This window comes from Cynoglossus semilaevis, chromosome 9, assembly GCF_000523025.1.
Source record: "Cynoglossus semilaevis isolate Cse_v1.0 chromosome 9, Cse_v1.0, whole genome shotgun sequence".
NCBI classification, from domain to species: Eukaryota; Metazoa; Chordata; class Actinopteri; order Pleuronectiformes; family Cynoglossidae; genus Cynoglossus; species Cynoglossus semilaevis.
The window spans coordinates 15,890,449-15,910,880 of record NC_024315.1 but is presented as its reverse complement, the minus strand read 5'-3'; the positions used below and the strand labels follow the sequence as shown (position 1 = coordinate 15,910,880).

At 37.9% G+C, this 20,432-nt stretch overlaps 1 protein-coding gene across 1 annotated transcript in view; it reads left to right on the top strand.

Moving 5' to 3' along the window:
• LOC103384141 (zeta-sarcoglycan-like) overlaps positions 1-20,432 on the top strand; it is a 46,427-nt gene that overhangs the window by 6,057 nt on the left and 19,938 nt on the right. Inside the window, exons 2-3 of the mRNA XM_025058704.1 lie at positions 10,718-10,805; positions 20,196-20,318. Coding sequence (XP_024914472.1) covers positions 10,718-10,805; positions 20,196-20,318 — 211 coding nt within the window. The remainder of the gene's footprint in view (positions 1-10,717; positions 10,806-20,195; positions 20,319-20,432) is intronic.

Sequence of the window (20,432 nt, the reverse complement as noted above, 5' to 3'; positions counted from 1 at the left end):
CCATAATCCAGTGGGAGTATAAAACATTTGTGCTTAAATACATCATTGAAGTTGAACCAGGACTAAATAAAAGTCTGTTCAAATGAAAAGGTCCTGAGATTTCACAGATTGAAGGCTGGGTAAAAAAAATGTCTGGTTTAGCTTAGGAGGCTGAGGCTAATTATTACATTTGTTTAGGATAAGATTCATGATTCATGAACATGTTTTCAGCACTGTATACGCGCTCCTTCAGTCTATTTGGCGCAAGCTAACTAATCACTAGCTCGAGGAGCAGAGCAGCTTCATAACTGGTGCAAACCACCACATCTACACAGATTATGACCTGGTCATGCCAAAATTGCTGCTGTCACATGAGGTGCGTTCAGGTACCATCTGAGACTTGAGAATCCTGCGATTACTGCCGTTTTAAGATTTTTATTGAACTTTTTCTCATCCTCCCTCCAATATTCCATCACAAAGAAATTAAAATCACACGTGATATAATTTAACAAAACAGATCATGTCACCTTCAGTGGAGCTTCTCTGTACATGAACACAGGGACGGCTGCAGTATGCTGTCAGTGCTGTCGTGTTAGTCTACATCAGACGATAAAAGCCTTACCAGTGAACATCTGCAGAGGTTTTTCAAAATACCTAACATTTTATATTTATTATGAATAAAACATCACAGACTGGAGTTAAAAGCAAAGAACACTGATGGAGATTGTGGCCCTAATTTGATTTTTGATTTTGGTTTTGTGTAGTAATGAAAAAGAATGGGTTGAATGGTCTTTTTGTGAGGTTCTGGTCTGTCAGCTGCATGATGCATCATGTCAGAGTGTGGCCAACGTGACCTGGAAAATTAAGAACCTTTCAGTGAAATGACATCATCAACTGTGATCTTAGCAAAAAAGGTTAATGGGACAAAAAAAAAAAAAATAGAACCCAAAATCAATGCACGATCTCCCCACAATCCTGCGTTTCCCTTTATTTTACTTTTTTTTATCTCCCACGATTTTATTTCAAGTATTTTGTGAGTCAACGAGACTGGATGCAGCTCTTGTTAACCCTGGTCCTAACAGATCAATAATGGCCATCATTTTTGTGATCTGCATTATTGATTGAAAATAAAATTTACAACTGACGCCTTTGCACAGGTGAACTGACTTTCCATACTGCAATAATCAGTGCAGTATTTTCTTTTTTGGTGTATGCCACGCAGCATGGCCACTATAGATACACTATACAATTTACACACGGACAGATGACAAATGGTTGGAAAGGGGTGTGAACAAAACCATTAATGTAAAAGTGAAAAAAACCTTTTGACAAAGGGCAAAGATCAGTAAAAAAAACCATGTGTCCTTTTCACCATTCTTTCCCAGGAGACTACAGAATCAATTACTTCTACACAATCTGTTTGCTTCTTTTTGCTGTCCGCCTTCTACCACCTAATTTTACACTCTTGGCATTTACATTAGCTGGTGCTAGCTGGTATTTTAAAATTCAGATGTTGTTCTATTGGAAAAGTATCAGACCCTAACATATAACACAACAGCCAAATCTGACATATATTCCTGAAATAGGAATCCATAGTTTGGTACTAACGTCCCCCACAGAGCTCGGAGTATTTTGTCCTTCTCTCTGTCTCTCAGCTGAGGATTTTTGCACATGGTTGAGTGCTTTGCAGAGAGGCCAAATTAAGGGAAATCCCTATCACAGCAATAACAAAGCAGAAGACATATTGAACTGCTGGGAACTAAACCAAAAGCCCAAAGCAGTTGGAATAATTCCTTTGCTCAGAAACAAAATGCAAATGTCATGGTCGATTTAGTAAAAATGGGACCAGCAGATGAGAGCAAAGATGAAAATGCAGTGAATACTGTAAGAGGATTGCATCATCTAGAATTTTTACATTTTGCCAGTGGTGTACTGTACCATCAACGCCAGAAAGCAAAAGTTCCCCAGGGCAAGGTCAGAGAAGTCATGCTTTACAGTAGTTTTTCTATCAGCAAGACTTTTTACTGGGGATAGAACAGTATTATTTAAAAAAAATTAAAATGATAAAAAATTAATACATTTCATTTAATTATAAAATTTGTGTCAGTGAAGAAAAATTAGCATTAGCAATCAAACCAGCGGCCTTTATGGTACTGTTAATACACATAAATACAGTAAATGGTTTGAATGTATATAACACTTTGTCAGTCCATTAAAATGCCTCTGGATTACACTCAACAATCCATAGTTTTTTTCCCAGCATTCCCACATCTCATTGATCAGGCTTAGCTGAACAAATGTTTCTGCTGGCTGTTATAGTTGATTTATTATTCATGGGAAAAAAAGCCCTGACAGAGTAAAGTCAGAGTTAATCATGTACTTTTGTGCAAAGACGACATGATTCAAACAGTAATTTATACACATGGGGATTCAAATGAGGAGGTTTATTTGAAATGTATTTGACACCATTGACAAGAGGACAGCAGTCAACGCATTGAGTGCACAGGAAAAGAAATATACAGGAAATACCATGATATGACATTGTCAATGCCGCAGCGCAGTGTGCACACAATTTAAACAAAAAAGCCGGTAAAAACCGTAACTGTTGTCAGTGTCAGCTGTTAAAGGCTTTGGAAACTAATCAATAACTCTAATAAAGATCCACTAAGACCAACCCTCCAACACAATCATAAACACAAGCAGACACACACACACACACCCTCAATGCATGAAAGCCTGTGTGCATGTGGTGAAGAAGTGACACTACAGTCACATTTATATTGCATCCACACATTGTCTCTCATAAAGATCCATAGACTTCCCCAGGGCAATTATTATTGCTTTCAAATGTAAGTCTTCTTTTCTACCACCAGGGAATATTTCATGTCAAAGTTTGCAGTAGTCTACAGTAACTTTATTTACTCTGCTGCCTCCTGTCTGCTCTTCTACATTCTACAGAGAAACACAGGGCAACTGAATGGAGGGAAATGTGTTTTTTCTAGATAGGATATAAACATGGAGCCCTTATTCATTTGATTTTAATCATAATTACTTCTAGTGTATTACAGTCCAAGCATTGTGTGTGGAGCGCATTAACATACAGGTCTGTACTGTGTACCGATATGAAATGAGGTGTACTAGCTATTTTCCAGCTGAATGCAGACACATGAACCCATGAATAATGTTCACGGTGCTCGTACCCACAGTGGAAACCTAAAGCTCACTGCAGTAATACAACTGGTAATGCTGCTGCTATGCTAATGGACCAGGATTTATAGGCAAGTCAGGGACTGCTAAAAAGTAAAGAGGATCCAGTAGAAGTCATGATAAAGTCATGCACAGTTGCATAATATTCTGTGAAAAATCACTGCAGCAGGAGACCGTACACCATCAGACACCGCCGGAGAATAACACTGAGATTTAACTTTAATCCAGTTCAAGAGCCTTAATGTTGATGGGTTACCTGGACCTAGACCTTGTTCATTTGCATTTCGGTCTCATAGTTTGCTGATATTACTAAATATTTTTAGTTTGTTTATGGAGTTAAGTTCCTGCGATCCAATGTAATTTGATGTTCACTGAAGTCGGAACATATTAGACATAAGTACCTATTTCACTCACCTACGCTAACACAGTGGTAACATCGTAATTCAGAAAAGACTGACTAGTGTTCGGGAGCATAATGAAGGGCAAAAAGTTTCACAAAGAAATCCACACAAATGTAACGTAAACCGTCTGCTGTGTATAGTGCCGCATGACACCGTATTCGTCCACTCTGCTCACTCGCCAACTAGTTCCTGTGCTAGTGTTCCTGTATGTCAGAGACAAGGCTTTCTTAAGAAATGTATGGGAGATGGCGATGTAACCACGAAACGTCTTAGCTCAAGGACACCGTAAACCAAGGACCCCCTGAGGTTGAATATTTTGATTAAAAAATCATTTAAAATAAAAATCGCCCACACTGCTGGACAACAAATGTGGTCTATCTATATCTCCTGAGGTATTTCTTTCCCTGCAGGTACATATTTCCTGAGGCCACGTGACTATGCCGAGTGTGTCTTTAGGAACCATACATTATTGTAGAAAAGCAGAACGTACGTATGAGGGCCTGCGTGTTGACATCTGTGTATGGATCTATTTGTAGTTGTTATCACTGAAACAAATGTTCTGTGGTTAACCTTATTTTACTTTCCATCTCCCACTTGCTTTCCCACCTCTGTATCCTTCCACCCTGGCTTAAGATTTATCACACTGGATACCTGGAGCAGGACGCTCCTATCTTATCTCTCTATCTTCTATTCTTCCTCTTTCCGTGGGTTTATTTTTTGAAACACCTTTTTCTCAAAAGTAAACACTGCGACCTATCATAGCCGATCACGTGTGTTTTATGTTTTCTCATCTTTGTCCGACTTTTGAAAAATAACAAGAGGTTTTTGAATGTATTGGCTCAGGGACTGACTGTCATCTCATGTGCAAACAGTCGGCTGGGCAAATGTTCCTGTGATGATTGAACTACATTTCTGTGCGGTTCGTAAACAGAACGTTTCAGACTGTGAGTCTTTGTTTTTTTTTATGGAATTTAATTTACTTTTGACATAATAATTGTTTAGACCTGGAGTTGTTACACATACATTACTAGCTACAAAATTAGCACAAGGAAAAATAAACTAACTCATTTCAGTAATTAGTTGGTAAACTCAAACGTGTGCAATGAATACTTTATATAATTAAAAATATTAAATGTCTACAAATTGTTAACTAAACTGTAAACAGGGCATTATACTCAGTGTACACAGTGTTAATGTGTACTTAAAAGGTGGAGTATGCAGTTTGTATTTGTCAGCCTTGAGCATGTGCCTGTACTCATTTGAATTAGTGGTCTCGCTTCAAGATCTGGAACAACAGGCTATGACCTAAATCAAGAAGTGTTTTCAACTTCTTAGGTTTATTGGATGAAAATATGATGCAGTTAAAATATCACAGTTTGCTCTGATCACAAATATGTAAAAACTGCCGTCTAAAGTACCCTGTGGGTTCATCTCCTGGTTCCAGTGCCACATTAGTTTTGACATAAAATTACTAGGAGAGTCCAAAACAGATTGGTATGGGTTCAATATTGGTCGGATATCAGAAAAAAAAACTACAGCCCGTCTGATCTGATAGCTAACCCCAAATGATAAACGTAACTTTGTGCGTCATGCTGTAATCAGAAAGCCTATCGCCTGAGGAAAGACTTCTGGAGGAGAAAAGATTGATCAGATTGATGTTAGTATCAGCAAATACTCCAAGTTGCAGTATTAGTATGGAACATGAAAAAGTCCTCATACTAACACACACACACACTGAGCCAATGGCTTACCTGGTCGTTGCTGTCTAATGGTAATTTCAAAACTGTCACTTCGGGATTAAAATGGATTAAACTGGTTTCAACACTGTTGACACAGGGATTCACATGGCATTGATGATATGTTAATGGACGTCGGCACCTCTGCCCTGACTGCAGCTGAAGACATTATGTTAAAACCATCACAGTGTTGTTGAACTGAGATCAAATAAACATTTAACGTACAAAAAAAAAAAAAAAACACTATTCCCTATTCTGAACTTGTCTTTAATTAGCTGACTGCTGGGAAGAGGAATGTGAAGTTACAACTGATTTGTTTTCTCCTTGAATTGAAGTTGCAGTACTTCGTACTCTTTCTCACTGAGTAAACAACTGTGTATATCACTGAGTCAGTGAGTTTTTTTGTTTTACACTTTTGTGGTAAATATTTAGTACATTTACAATACAAGGTAAGTTTATAACGGAGTATTAGGCCACATTGAGAAAATTACATTTTAAAAAATAAATAAAATTACGAGTTTAAGTTGAAATGTTATAAGAATATAAAATTAGAAGATGAAACTTTTTCGGAAAAATGTTGTGATGTTACAAATAAAACGTAATTTCGTGAGGAAAAAGGTCACAATATTATGGTTTGAGTGCTAATGCAAATATTATTATTTGGTTTGAGTGCTAATGCAAATATTATTTAATATAAACATAATATCTAAGGGAATCATCTTTCATACCACGTACCATTCAATATCTAAGAAAAGCTTTAATAGTCGTAATACTTGACGTGTAACTGTAGATGAAGCCAACAAAAAATAGTAAAAATGCATTTAACCAACAGTAAAAGGCAACTGCAGGCTTAGTATTCGATTAGGTATTGTGTACTTTTTGTATGTTGGAATGTTAGTTTGTTAAGCACATGACAATAGCCTTTAAGTGCTCTGGTGAAACCGGCGATGACAGAGATGCAGACAGACAGGGAAGCTGAAAGCTGTTATTAGACTAATGGCAAAGATGAATCAACAGAGTGTGAGTGTGTGTAGCATGAAGACTGAGTACACTGCTGTTGATACTTTTACTGTATGAAACCTGTCAGTCTCACCCTGAGAGACGAGGCATAAAAGCCTTTACTGCAGTGATGATGACAAAACACAAATGAACAATCACTTTCTCTCTTACTTTTTTTTATCTCCTCACCTGATAGTGAGTCATTCTGTTAGACAGAGACACATCACTGCGTGTACTCGTAGCTTCCTGCATTAGTCATCCATTGGTCCATATATGATTGTTATTACCTGAGTAATTATACAGACCACTTTAGGCTGGAGGCACCGTGCCGCTAATCAAACAAAATTAAACTATTAACTGGATTAATGGTACTGCTGGGTGACTGTTCTCCTCGTCAGGGAAAGTGCTGGATGTTTCTACCTTCAATGCATTTATTTGGCCCCCTGTGCACATTCCACATGATGAGGGGAGATTTATGAGCATGACAGCAAACACAAAAGCTAGAGGGGCAATGCTGACAGTAGGTGAGGGAGATAAAGAGAGATGTATACTGAATGTAAATAAGTCTCCTGTGCAAATATAAATGGAAGGAGCGTCCCCTCACAGCTACCTGGTGCAATTCTGATTGTTTACTGTATGTTTACTGCAATAAGAAAAACAATGAACCCTGAAACACTGCTCTGCCGTTCTTTACTCTATTAGTATTTCTTCTATATTAAAAAATGTCTTTGGTAAGTTGTTGTTTTTAATCTGTAGTTTTAAATTATTCAAGTGATATTATTAGGTGATATAGATAGAACTATAGATATGCTTGGTTTATTTATTTATTTGTTTATTTATTTGATATTGGAATGTTAAAATTAACCTGACAGTTAATAAATATAAATAAGTCTGGAATAAAATCAGGTGAAAACATACAGAGTGCCTGCTAGTATTTCTTTAACTAAAAACTTCAGTTGTGACAGTGATGGAGCCGCTGAGTGCTAAGGTGGTGTCACGTCAGAGGGGGAAAATATTGTCTATTAAAGACAACCCCTTAGCTATAATTCTACTCTTACCACCTTCAAGTAAACATCGCAGGACCGAGGCGTTCTTCTAAATCAGTCTGTCCAGCCTTGGTTCCTTTCTGTCTGTTGTTGAGATGGCACTGTCCCAGCAGACCACTCTAAGAAGATGGTGCATGTCATACCTTCATTAAAAATCTCAAGGAGTGACCCCTGATGAAGCGTTTATATCAGTGTGCGTCTTAGCAGACGGCACTTCAGGATCGCGGTGCTGAGTTATCAGTTAAAGCTGGTTAGGAGTTAGTCTGGGTCAAGTCTCTCTTCTGGGAAAGGCCTCGAACCTCTCTGGGGTACACAGAGTCAAAAACATCATTTAATTTAAAGTTGTTTTATTTAATGATTTATTTCAACATGTGTTACTTTGCTATGTTTGTGTAGCATTTTTAACTACAATAAATCCACGACTTACCTCAGAATTCACAAACAGTTTTTGTGTATTTTGTTTTTTATTGATTTCTGACTTTATCCACATAAGACTAAGCTCTGTCTATCACATAGTTGATGACAGCATCAACTACACTATCAGTCTGCTGATCCAAAATTCCTATACGAGGATCCTCACAGGTTGCAGGACCAATTTCCTGAAGATCTAACCAAGATCTGAGCTTACTGGAGACCACAGTACCGTCCCTTCCTTTGCACAGGGATCATGAAGGATGTTACAGATCTTTAAAATGATGTTCAGTCTTCCCTTGTGTTAAACTAAGGGGGGAGGTTATGAATATATTTTGTTTTGAGACAAATTGTGTCTGCGGATGGAACTGTGCTTGAAAATCCCAACAATAAAAATAAAAAAGGAGCATCAAGGCTCTCTGACTGCTTTCAAAATATTGACATGCTTTGATGATGCAGCATGATGCAGCATGTTTCAAATGTTGGTTTAGTACAAGTGCAGATCCTTTAACTCCTCAGTAAACATCGCAGAACTGTAGCTCAGGAAATAGATCCCCTTTTTGAACAAACACAGGTTAATCCTGTTTAAGCATTTAAACATCTTTAATGATAAAAATGTGCATAATTATTATTATTATTATCATTACCCATCTTCTTGTGAGGCTCACAGGTCACCTGTGGGTCTGTTCATCTCCTTTCATTTGTTACATGAATAGATATTAGCAGCTGTTTGATGTGCAGCTAACAAATTCCTCCCCTGTTTGAATATATTTGCATACGGGTGCTTCATCAAATAGGACTTACTTTTCCAGTTATTCCTCTGAATGTCACACTACTCCACAGCCTGCATTAGTTAAGATGTGATTGTCCATTGAGCCGGAATTGATTTGAGGCACGTTGCATCCGTCACAAATTACAAAGTGCCCATCGCTTTGAACAGAGGGGATAGATATTACAGTGAAGCCCATCACACGCCCCGTTGGAAATAATTAATCCAGAGTACAAGCTTTAGGAAACGGATAAATGTTGCAAAACAACTTTGTGCAGCGTGAACCTTTCGTCATGTCTGTTACCCTCATCATTACGACATGCCCACAGATGGCAGATGGCACTAGGGATGGGGGTTGACCCTCCCTCCCCCCGAGGAGTAATGATCCGTTTGTGACATGTTTGCGTTCTACGTTTGCGTACACATTGGATTGTGCTACATTGACTTTCTTGTGTTTGTGTTGTTTTTTGGGAACTTTTTGCCCTTCATTATGGCTCCCAGGTGTAAGTCAGACACTTCTGATGTTTTTATGTCCGATATTACACTCTCACCATTGTGTTAGCGTTGATAAGTGACATAGGAACTGATGTACAGTATGTGAGCGCCAACTTACGATGAAAATCCAATTACGTCACACCACAGGAACCAGTAGCTGTATTGATACACATGATTATTATTCTTCTGTTTTCTAGAGGGTAAATATGTTTGACTGCACTATAGGGAATTCCTAAAAATACGACTTCAGTCAATTAAAATGTGAATTTCTGTACAGCACAGATAATTATAATTTAGTTACTTAAATATGTTGTGTTTTTTTGTGCTACAGTTCCTACACACATATTTACATAAATCATATTTGGCATAAGGCATGCACTTTTGGTGGGAAATTCCTTTGGAGCGTGATTTGGAGAGTGATCCAGACCAATAACAGTTGCATCATGTCTGGCTAGTGTTGATCAGGTAGGCCTTCATTTAACAATGTTCATTATTGTTTATCCATTATTTCAAATAAAAATTCTCTATTGGCTTCTTAGCTCAGACCGTTGGCCCACAGGCTATTCCCAAATTAAGAAATGGAGCCTTATTTAAAATGACTCATTGAGTTGAAATAATTTGCTGACAGCTTGGTTCCCCCTCAGTTCACATAGCCCATCTGTGCCCCTGCTTGGTGGTGCATGTATGTGGTATGGCTGTTTTTCTGGATGTGAGTGGTTGCATAATTTAAAAAACAACTCAAAGATGTAGAATCTCTGTATGCACATATTCCTCCCCTTTTAAGTGTCCTATATTTGCGATCAGTTTCTCCAGAGTCTAGAGTGCCCTACAACGGGACAGAGTCAGGTGAGACGTAAAAAAATATTTATATTTGACTCTTATATGTCTGGAGAAAGAGAAATTGAGAGTAAAGATTCTGCCACTTCAGCAGTTTTACAGCGTTCCTGTTTTATTACGGTTCTCAGTGTAATTGGGTCACCTGCTCACTGACAGAACAAAAAAGTATATTTAAAAAGTGAGAGAGGGTGAGAAAAGTTTGAGCCATATTTTCAAATGGGTAAAAGAACAAACAGAAAACATTTGTTGATGTAACTAAGGAGCTCCAGCAGACGAGTAATGATGGGTGAACTTGAGGAGCTGAAGGAGAGACAGATAAATGTCAGACTGGGTTTAGACCTTAATGAAAATGGAAACATGGTTTGCATGCACCGCAGCGCACACTGACTGAAAGTAAACTAATGTAAGCATTGGGTGATTCAATCAGACTTTTAACATTAGAGCAGAGGTCGAGGTCATTGTTGCATTTAGCCCGTTTGGGTCGAGGATAATTGCTTTTCTGCAGACATAAACACAGACAGTGGTACACAAGCAAACACTCGGGGACTGGATGCTGTTTGAATGGATTATGCAAACTAGATGCAGAGTACATCAGGCTGTTGGAAGAGAGGGAGTCAAGTGTGAAGGTTGATACAGACTGATGCAGTATTGGTTATACAGGTTAATGCAGTACTGATTGGTGCTCAGGAAGGCGAGGGCAAGTGCAACGGCGATTTAGAGAGCGTGTGTGAATATTCAAAGCGGAAAAACTGCAAAAGTAAACGCTGATTCTTTCAAGACTCTGATTAAAAAAAAGATCTGCTGCTCTAATGATTTCTTTCTCTTCTCGCCCCTCAGGACAGTCCCCTTGTTCTTCAGTCTGACAGAAATGTCACTATCAATGCTCGAAATGATCAAGGACAGCTGACTGGTCAACTGACTGTGGGTAAGAAACTCTGAGCAACTAAATCTGTAGCAATGTAATAGACAGTTTCTTTCATATTTCAAATCAGTTTAAGATATAATGAGTTGTGATTTATTGCCTCAATACTTCTAATTTGGCTATGATTAAAAGGTGAAGGGTGAATCCCAAGGACTTCCTGAATCGTTGTAGGTTTTCTTTTTGGTGTTTGTTTTTAATCACTACTGACTGGATAATTCAAACTGTTCTGGAGCACGTGTATTTAGTCACTGATTATTACTGTATGATGGTGATGGTGGTAGGCACTTTGACGGTCAAGGCTTCACAAGGACGTTTCTCCTTTTATTCTTCTGTTGAAAAAGTCAAGGAGTCAAAAACATGAACAGAAACAGCTTCTAAACCATCAATATTTCAGGTGAACACAACTAGGGATGACTCGATACAACACTTCATGTCCGGTACCAAAACTGACAATGCAACTTGGAGTATCTGCCAATACCGATATCAATCCAATCCACCTTCTTTTCTCCTCCAACATGCTGTGCCTGTTTAGTTGAACATCTGGGCTTAGGTATTGGATTGGAAGGTCTATTGTTGTTTTTTACGACATCGATCTTGAAATTTTGCCCAATATTGACCGAATCCAATCCTGCGTACTGGATGAAGTCATCCCTAGTTGTGTTCACCTGAAATATCGTTGGTTTTAGTGCCTTTGTTGGTGGCCTCTCCTCTTATTGGCCTGAACACAGATACTGGTGTTTACAGTTCCACCCCAAATATACTGGAATTCTACTCACGCTCCAGACTAAATCAGCTATGTCTGTTTGATCAACAGACACCCAAAAGACTAGGAGTAACTGATGAAGAAATGTATCGGTGAATTGACTTCTTTTACACCAAAGAATACATACATATGTCTAGAATCCCTTTTAACCAAATGAAGACTAGACCAAAGCCTCATCTATGTGCAATGCGTTTGAGTCCCAGAACATCCCTCATTTTTCACCGAGACGCTGACAATGTAAAGACAATAGAAATATGGCAGCAACAGTTATGAGTTCACAAAAGCCTGTCTTTTTGACAGAGCTTCTGTCGAAGTCTCCTCAAGCAGTTCAAGATTTAAACAGAGAGTGGAATGTAATAACTTACAAACAAGTCAGTCAGAAAAAGGCCTATTCACTGGGAGCACATGAAGTGTGGCTCTACTATATGCAATTTCTTGCAATATATATGCAATAAAAAAACCTCAAAATATATGATGAGTTTCATCATATATATATATATATATATATAATATATACTATATATATACATATATATATATGTATATATATAGTATATATTATATATATATATATATATATATGTATATATATATATATACTATATACTCTATATACATACATATATAAGTATGTATATATAAATATATATGTACATATAATGCATGCAATTGTAACAGTTCAAATATATGTGCATATATACATACATACATATATTTAAAATGTTACAATTTCATCAAATTTTGCCAACCTCAGAATGTTACATGGGAAAAAAACAACATTTTTATAGAGGCATTCAAATCCAATGACAGCTGGACGGCCCTTTCAGAGTGAAGGCTCCTCTATTCTGCTTCATCAATGGAAATGCATCAAATAGACTTTCGTCTTAAGTAGGTTAGCCAGGCACATCCGGCATCTTTCTATGCACAACCCAGTTGAAATTGCTGACAGTTTTCCTCCTGCTGTTACACTTCCCTAAAGCGGCTTTTTGATGATGAAAAGTCACTTAAATGCTTATGTGGTTCTGACTGAGTATATCTATCGGCCTTCCTGTTCTGCAGTCAGCAGAATGAGTCTGTGCTAAATCTGGATGACCAGGAAGCCGTGTGCAGTCAGTTTTGTAAGGATGCTCCAGGACGTCCTCACCCCTGCAGTCACATGTGAACCTGCATGTTTACTCCTCTTCAAAACATAGGAGGCACTCTTTTGTCTGAGGGGAAAGCATAGAAATCTGCTGGCACAAGATCACAGAAAATACTAGATGGGGATAAATAATTTAAGAAAAAAATGGTTGAGATTTTGAGTGTTCACATTCTGGTATTATTTTAAAATTGTGTATAAAATGGTCCAATCTGTTTGGTTATCTCTTACTATTTAGACATCAGCCACTAAGAATAAATATACCATATCATACAATAGTGCAGCATACAGTACTTACAACACGTGGCACACATTTTAGTTTTTGCTTTTCCTTTGGGACAAAAACTGTCTTCTGTGTCCAACTACCTTCTACCTTGAGAACTCCAACCTGTTTGCTCCAGCAGCTACAGGTTGTATTTGCCATTCGCCACCACTGCTAATCTATTACTGTTCTATTATTTTCTCAGTGGAATTAGTGCAGGAACAGAAACCTGCGGTGTTATCACACACTATGCACATCAAACATAGCTTAGCAAATGCTTAATTATTTATCCCATCTAAATGTTACACCATGTGGGCCATCATTTATTTAAATGTTATACTGAACCTTCCTCAAGATGTTATGCCATACAGAACATTTAAAGCATAATGGGGTTCAAGGCTCAGGTGAACTGTGGGCTTCAGCTCCTGTCTTTGAGTTTGCCATGGAGTTACAGTACCTTGACATTCTAAATACATTAACTGCATGGACAGACGGGTTCTTCCTGCTTCTCTGGGACATCAGACTTTTAATTTGATTTCCCTGGGGAGTCCGGTTGGTGCAGTGGGAAAACTGCATTGACCCTTAATCACTGAAGGTGGGACATTGATTAATAATCTATATGAGGTTGTTTTTATACAGCTGTGAGGGTAGCTGCTGTTAGTGTTGCACATGACTGTAGAGTTTTTTTCTTTGTCTTTTGAATGATGACAATTCTCTGATGAATTTACCAACTCCAACTAATTCTACCATTTTTCTTAGACACGATTCTGAAAAAGAACTAAAAACCGGTCTGATATTTGAGTTTTCTCAGTCTTTTGTGTTTCTGTTGTTTTGTTCTTTAGAAAGTCAAATGAGTTAGTCTGTTTTTTTTTTTACTTCTTGTGTCATCAAACAAAATATAAGACTATTAAAGACATCTGCAGAGTCAGTACCATCAAGGTCCTCTGTGCTGGCCTCAACAGTATCAAAAAAAAGTTGTTGTTATGATAAGGATTTGTTCAGGCAGGATGCCACTGAAGGTCAAGGTGACAGGTATATATACTCTATGCAGGATGCCACTGAAGGTCAAGGTGACAAGTATATATACTTATATATAATTACTAACCCAAGAGTAGATGGAGTTGGTAATCGTAATGCATCTGCATATCACAATTTTATAAAATAATGTTTTCTTTATTCTTTATTTACCTTTTTTCCTCTGTCACAGAGATTTATGGTAACACACCTGACAGATGTGAGCACAGGTGATCGTGCTGATATTAAACAAAAACAAAAAAAGTAGAAAAAAGTGTTGTTTATGAGAAAGGGAATTTAAAACAGTTTTTTGCATCGTTGGAGTCAGAGACATGAATAATGCAGAGTGGCAAAGTTCAAAGTCTGCCCCAAGGTCACAGCGGTGACTCACTTCATTCCTTTAGGCATGCTTCCAAAGCAAACATTCATTACTTTGTGTTTTTGCAATAAAATAGATGGACCAAGATTCTAGAACTGCATTAAATTTTAAAACCTATTGTAGCTCTTTGGGCAAGGTTTTCATTTTGGCCAGTTAGATGATGCTGATCCTGTGTAAAAAAAGTTGTATTGAAGGGAAATAATAATAATGTAAATAAAGTGTTACTGAAGGAAGAGAATTTCAAAGCAATTTTCAAATGTAATATTTTATTTCTTACTCCACTTGGTAAGAAAAAAATGTTCTTGTGCCAACGAGAAGTTTACTGGTATGCTGGTTAAATTCCCAGTCTTTCTTTATGGAATTTGCTTATCTCCAAAGATAAAATACAAAACAACAACATTTGTTTTGGACACTTACACAGTAAATGAAAAGGAATAATAGTCCAAGATAAAAAAGAAATATATCATGAAATTTACAAATTAAAGTTAAATTTATTGTTGTTTTTTTTTTATAACCGTTGTTGCATCTGAGATTTGTACCTTTGAGCATCTAATATTAAACCTGTTTATCACAACTGCTTTAATTTAGTATTTAAACTGTGAGCTGAACACTTCCTAAAAGCTGGAAGCTCTTGCAGGTGATGTCTTTTTAGTAAATATGAAATGCCTGTTAGTTAAATGTGGCAATTAAAGCTCATTCACTTGTAATTAAATGGGAAATTATTACCTCATTGCTCTTGCACTTGGAAACACTTGCACTTACACTTTCTGGGAATTCAGGTTATGAATATGAGCGAGTCGTTGCTAAGAGACGATGTGCTTCCATTTGGGTGTAATTTGAAATTGTATAATACAGCACTTTTTACCCCAAACTCTACACACACACATCTATTTATATGTTCACACATTCACACCGGGGCATGCACAAAATTCCAACATATTTATTCAAATAGCTAAATTATCTTCACACTGACAAGTCCATTGTTTTAAGATGTTCAAATAAAGAGGTGTCCACACTAAAAAAAAGAAAAAAAAATCTATTCAGCAACACCTGGCAATCAGAAGAGTTTTGCCTTGCACACGTTTTATAATCAGGCATACACACATGCTCACGCACACGCGTCTCCCTGCCGGCTGTTGTTGACCAAAAAACTGTGGGCACCTCTGCTCCACTGCTCCCACCCCAGCACCCGATCCCATACAGATACACACACATTTTTTGTTCAGTTTTGCTGAGTGATAAAAATCTGAGCAGAAGTTGATGGAGTGCCGTGGTGAAATGGGACTCCACCCTCTCACTGCTCCAGCATCACAGTCAGGTTCTATTTTTACATAGTAAAATAAACATTGCTTCATGAACTCTTTCTAACTCTCTCAAACCCTTTATCCTTTCACTGGTAGTGTTCAGTGTTCAGTAATTGTTTACTGCAGTTCCCAGTCATTTTCACCAGATCGTACTGGTCACTTTGAGACGATTAAGACCCAATTGCAAAGGTCTACAAGGCAGTGAAGTTCTATTCTTATGTTTGGTACTGAGGGGTATTCAGGAATGAGGTGAAGGTTTCAATATGACGGGAAAATCACTGAATCAGTTAATACTGTTGAAGGTCACACCACTGCTACAGACGTGGGAGAGTCTTATACAGTTTCACTGAGGTTTGGATCAACTCGAAGAATGGCTTAGATGTTGTGACAATGTAATATTCTGAACCAATCAAATTCAATTCCAGTTTCTGATCGTAAGCCTGACTTGTATTTGTGCAAAACAGAAATACAGGTCCAGTAGTGATAACATTATCATCAAGCTCCAAGACGACTATTGTAGAGTCAGGCTGCCTATCGTTAATGTAGCCCAGAAGCTAAATACTTCACCAAGTGGAGCGAGTTGTTAAACAATCAGAGAATGTCCTGATGTTGAAGTCAGCGTGAGCTGCTACCTAATGATACTTCACTGCATCCACCTCAGCCTGATGATGAAAGTTAATACCAGAAACGATCTCTAATATCTCTTCTGCTCTGTCTATACCAGTTAAATTGAGTTAAATTTTTACTCTAATTCCATTTGAAATATTTCCTCACAAACCCTGATGGAGATATTGATGATATTTAAACAGAATACAAGATAAAAAAAGGACGTGTAGAATAAGGGATTTTCAATATTATCGGCCTATATTAGCATAGTTATGTAATGTTTGGTAAGAATTGTTATTGATTTGTAGATCTTCTAAGGCAGTGGTTCTCAAACTTTTTCTACTCTGTACCACCTGAGAAACCATTGATCTCTCTGAGTACCACCATGATGACCAACATACAGCAGCAGAGGCCTTCACTGTTAGCTTCCACCACAGGAGAGACGTTTAGAAATGTTTAGAAAGACGATTATGTTGTATTAATTCTGCATGGTATGTTTCAGTCATTGAATTCTTTCAAGTCATTGAAAATGTAAATTTGAATGTATGAATTTTCCCCACTACCTCTAGAGAGCGCTCGCGTACCACTGGTGCTCCGTGTACCACAGTTTGAAAACACTGTTCTAAGGAATAGGGCAGTCCCATCCCATGGCACAGCAGACAACAGGCTACTGTGAAACATTCACATCCATCCATTTGTTTGGAGCAAAGTACTTTGTCATCTTGGCTGCTTCTATCTATCACTGTACTCTTTCCTGAACATTTTACTGCAGCTCATGCAGAACATGAGCCTAACACTGTAGCTATTGAATGGATCACACTGTATATTTATAATAGATTAAAAGTATTTAAACCAAAGATCAGGAAAATCTCTGTGAAGTTATGCCACTATAACAAAGGTCGGGGTTTAACAACTTTTTAGTGAAAAGCCTTTATTTCCAGAACTGTGACTTAGTAAAAAGCCATTTAGATTTAATGATAAAAAATACTTAACATTGTCTGAGAAATTTAATTAAAAATTGATGTTCTGGTCTTGACAGACTCCACTTGTCTTTCAACTATCATAATTTTTTTTTCTTTTTCTTTTTTTTACAAATGAGAGTTTCCTTCATCTTTTAACTTTAGCGATATTAGGGAGTTTCTCGGTTGAACAAGTGTCTGAGTGTGGTGAAGAATCGCCACAAAGCACATAGGAGCAGTTTTTAATTAAAATTTCACCTTGAACTGTGTGAGAAAACCAACCATGCATACGGTGAACTCAGACAGAATCTCTGCGGCTCTTATTCCTCACTGCTTTTTCGGTGTTTTCTGCATCATGTTCATTCATTGCCAGGAGCCCCAATTTGAAGCCATGAATTAAAAAACCCTTATTGCAAGCCCATATAACTTTACTATGGCCTCAATGCTTCATTTTGCAGCAGTAATAAAAGCAGCACGAGCACCATTTTAATGACCTTTAGTGGCTAATCACAGAATACAAATTGGGAAATCAGAGTTCCTCTGAAGTACTTGAAAAGGGTAAAATATGTTGGTTCATGTTTTTGCTTTGATACTCCATGCATCAGGACTTTCATGCACGAGACTCGATCTTCCTAAAGACATACTTGACTGATAATTGGCTCACAGCCAAATCCATATTTTAGAAGTTCCTTTGTGCTTTTTCATCTCTAAAACTCTAATGAGCCGGGGGCCACTGTTGGCCCTGCCTGCTCATAGAAGGGCCTGAAACTAACAGTGTGTGGTGAGGTTGTAGTAATACAACTGACATGTGATTGTGGGCCACATGTGACTGGTTTGTGGCCCGTATGTCAGGGATTTGAGATCCCTGCTCTATTTTAATTACTCAAATTCAAATATATATAATTTATTTTGAAAATTGTGTATTTTATTATCAAGAACCTGTCCTTTTTGCCATTTAAAAACTATTTTTGTGTTTTTTTCTTTTCCTCCTAGGCGGTGTTAGAGATTACAGACACATTAATTAAAATTTAGATTTCTCATTGCTGTGTATTTCCAAATAGACAATCATGTTAATATTTAAGTGCTACGTATTATTGAAGTAGTCATAGGAAAAGTGTTGTGTTTGGTCTCAGGTACACACACACACACACTCCAAACAAAGGAGGCGCTCTAATTGTGTTATCTTTTTAAACAACACGGGTTTTTAAAAATAATTTTAACCACTTCTGACTTCTGACCCTGAAACATATGGAGTTATATTATAAGAACCCTGATCAATTTAGTGTATTTCCCATTTGGTGACTAAGTCTCTTGGGGTTTCCTGTCCCACTAGTGAGGTAAATGAAAAAACCACCAGGTGGAGTGTTTGATCCCAAAGGATTTACACCCACCAAGCAAAGGATACACCTGCGAGAAGTTATTTAAAAAAGGAGATAAGTTCATAAGTGCCTTTTTCATTACTGTGTGTGTTACGATGTAAAACCTGAAAATTCAAAAACATTTATCATCGAGGTTGTTTGGTTTGGATTGGAAAAATTGCTGCTCAGTTTGTTATGAGGTCGTTTATAAATTATATAGTCTTTATATAATACATATAACACAATTAGGTAAAAATAATCTATTTAAATATGATGTCAAGTTTAGTATTTGTTCAATTTCATAATCAGTACTTCTGTCCTGGTTGGTTTGAGTCATATTTGATATTATTCTCCATCACCGTACACTATTGTACACAGCCCAGCCACTGGTTACTACACAAACACTATGAACGGTTTATTAATGAACACATGGTTACGACCTCACAGTCGTTCACTTACTTCTTGCCAGCGAATCTAACGCTGTGGTCAGACAGTAGACAGAGGCGCGACAGCCTACATTCTGACATCTGGCCCAACCAGTCGTCACAACTGACAAGATGACATTTGAAGAGAGAGGCTGAGCAAAGGGTTGGGGTCAGAGAGACTGAAAACAAACAACTGCTTCCATAGGTGTGAAGGTGTGTGACAGAGTGTCATGTTTGGAGAAGTCAAACAGATACCTCTGTGACTGTGTACTCTGTAGCAGCGCTGTTGTACTGTCATTTTGTTTGTCACACTTGATGCCATGTAGACTCTATATTAATCCCTCTAGAGAAACGGCATTCTGTACTTAACCCATCTGTGAACCCAGTGATTTACTGCTGGACACGTAGGAGCAGTGGTTACTCTTTGGTGATGTGCCCCTGTAAAGGCTGGGGTTTTGAACGACATCCACCTAAAATAGGCCACATCACTTTACCACGGGGCCACCAGCTGATCCAAACTTTGGTTATAATGTGTGCACATATGTAATACATGTGTGGGATACATCCCACGTGTGGCTTCAGATATTAAAAATGGTTAGCTTCTGCACTGTGTTGAGCTCTTATCCTGATCTAGTGCTGGTTTCTTTTGTTCCACCCTTGTATTTGAAACACGTTGACTGCTGAGGTTGCACAGACACAAAGAATAATGGACGTATGAGGGAAGGAGCAAATTTGGGAGTAGATAGCTAGAAGCAAACTTTAATGATGGCTGACAAAGCATTCTGCTGTAGGTGTGGATCTGACACGACAGCCAACAACAAGGCTGTGGATATATGTGGAAAACTTCTTCAAAACGTCTTCAACTGCTTTGACATTTTTCAAGGAAATCAGGATGATTAGCTGTTAATTTGAAACAAATCTTTTTTGCATCCGACATATATAGAATTATCAGTGTCTGATCCCTAAACCAAACTAATACAACTAGATAACGTGGATGTGCTTCACATTACAACTGTTACAACTGCTGCCAAACAGCTGCCCATTAAATCAAAGGCAGATTCTACAGTGGCCCAAGTTAAAAATCACCTAGTGGCCATTCAGATGCAGCAGTCACAAATTGTTCTAACATTTACCCGGTGTGCTCTGAGGTTACAGTACTTCTCTCCATCCTACCTCTCTCTTCAGGTTCTGAGACGGTGGAGGCTCAGTGTCAGAGGTTTGAAGTGCGAAGCGCAGATGGAGAGAGAGTTCTTTTCTCTGCAGATGAAGAGGAGATCAGCATCGGCACTGAGAAACTGAGAGTCACAGGTGAGGGCACGTGGAAATGCTCACGTCTGAGCTCGACAGCATAACTGTCATTGACCGGATCATTTACATTCATTACAGTGTTTATTCACAGATTTTTTTCCCACTAAATTTCAA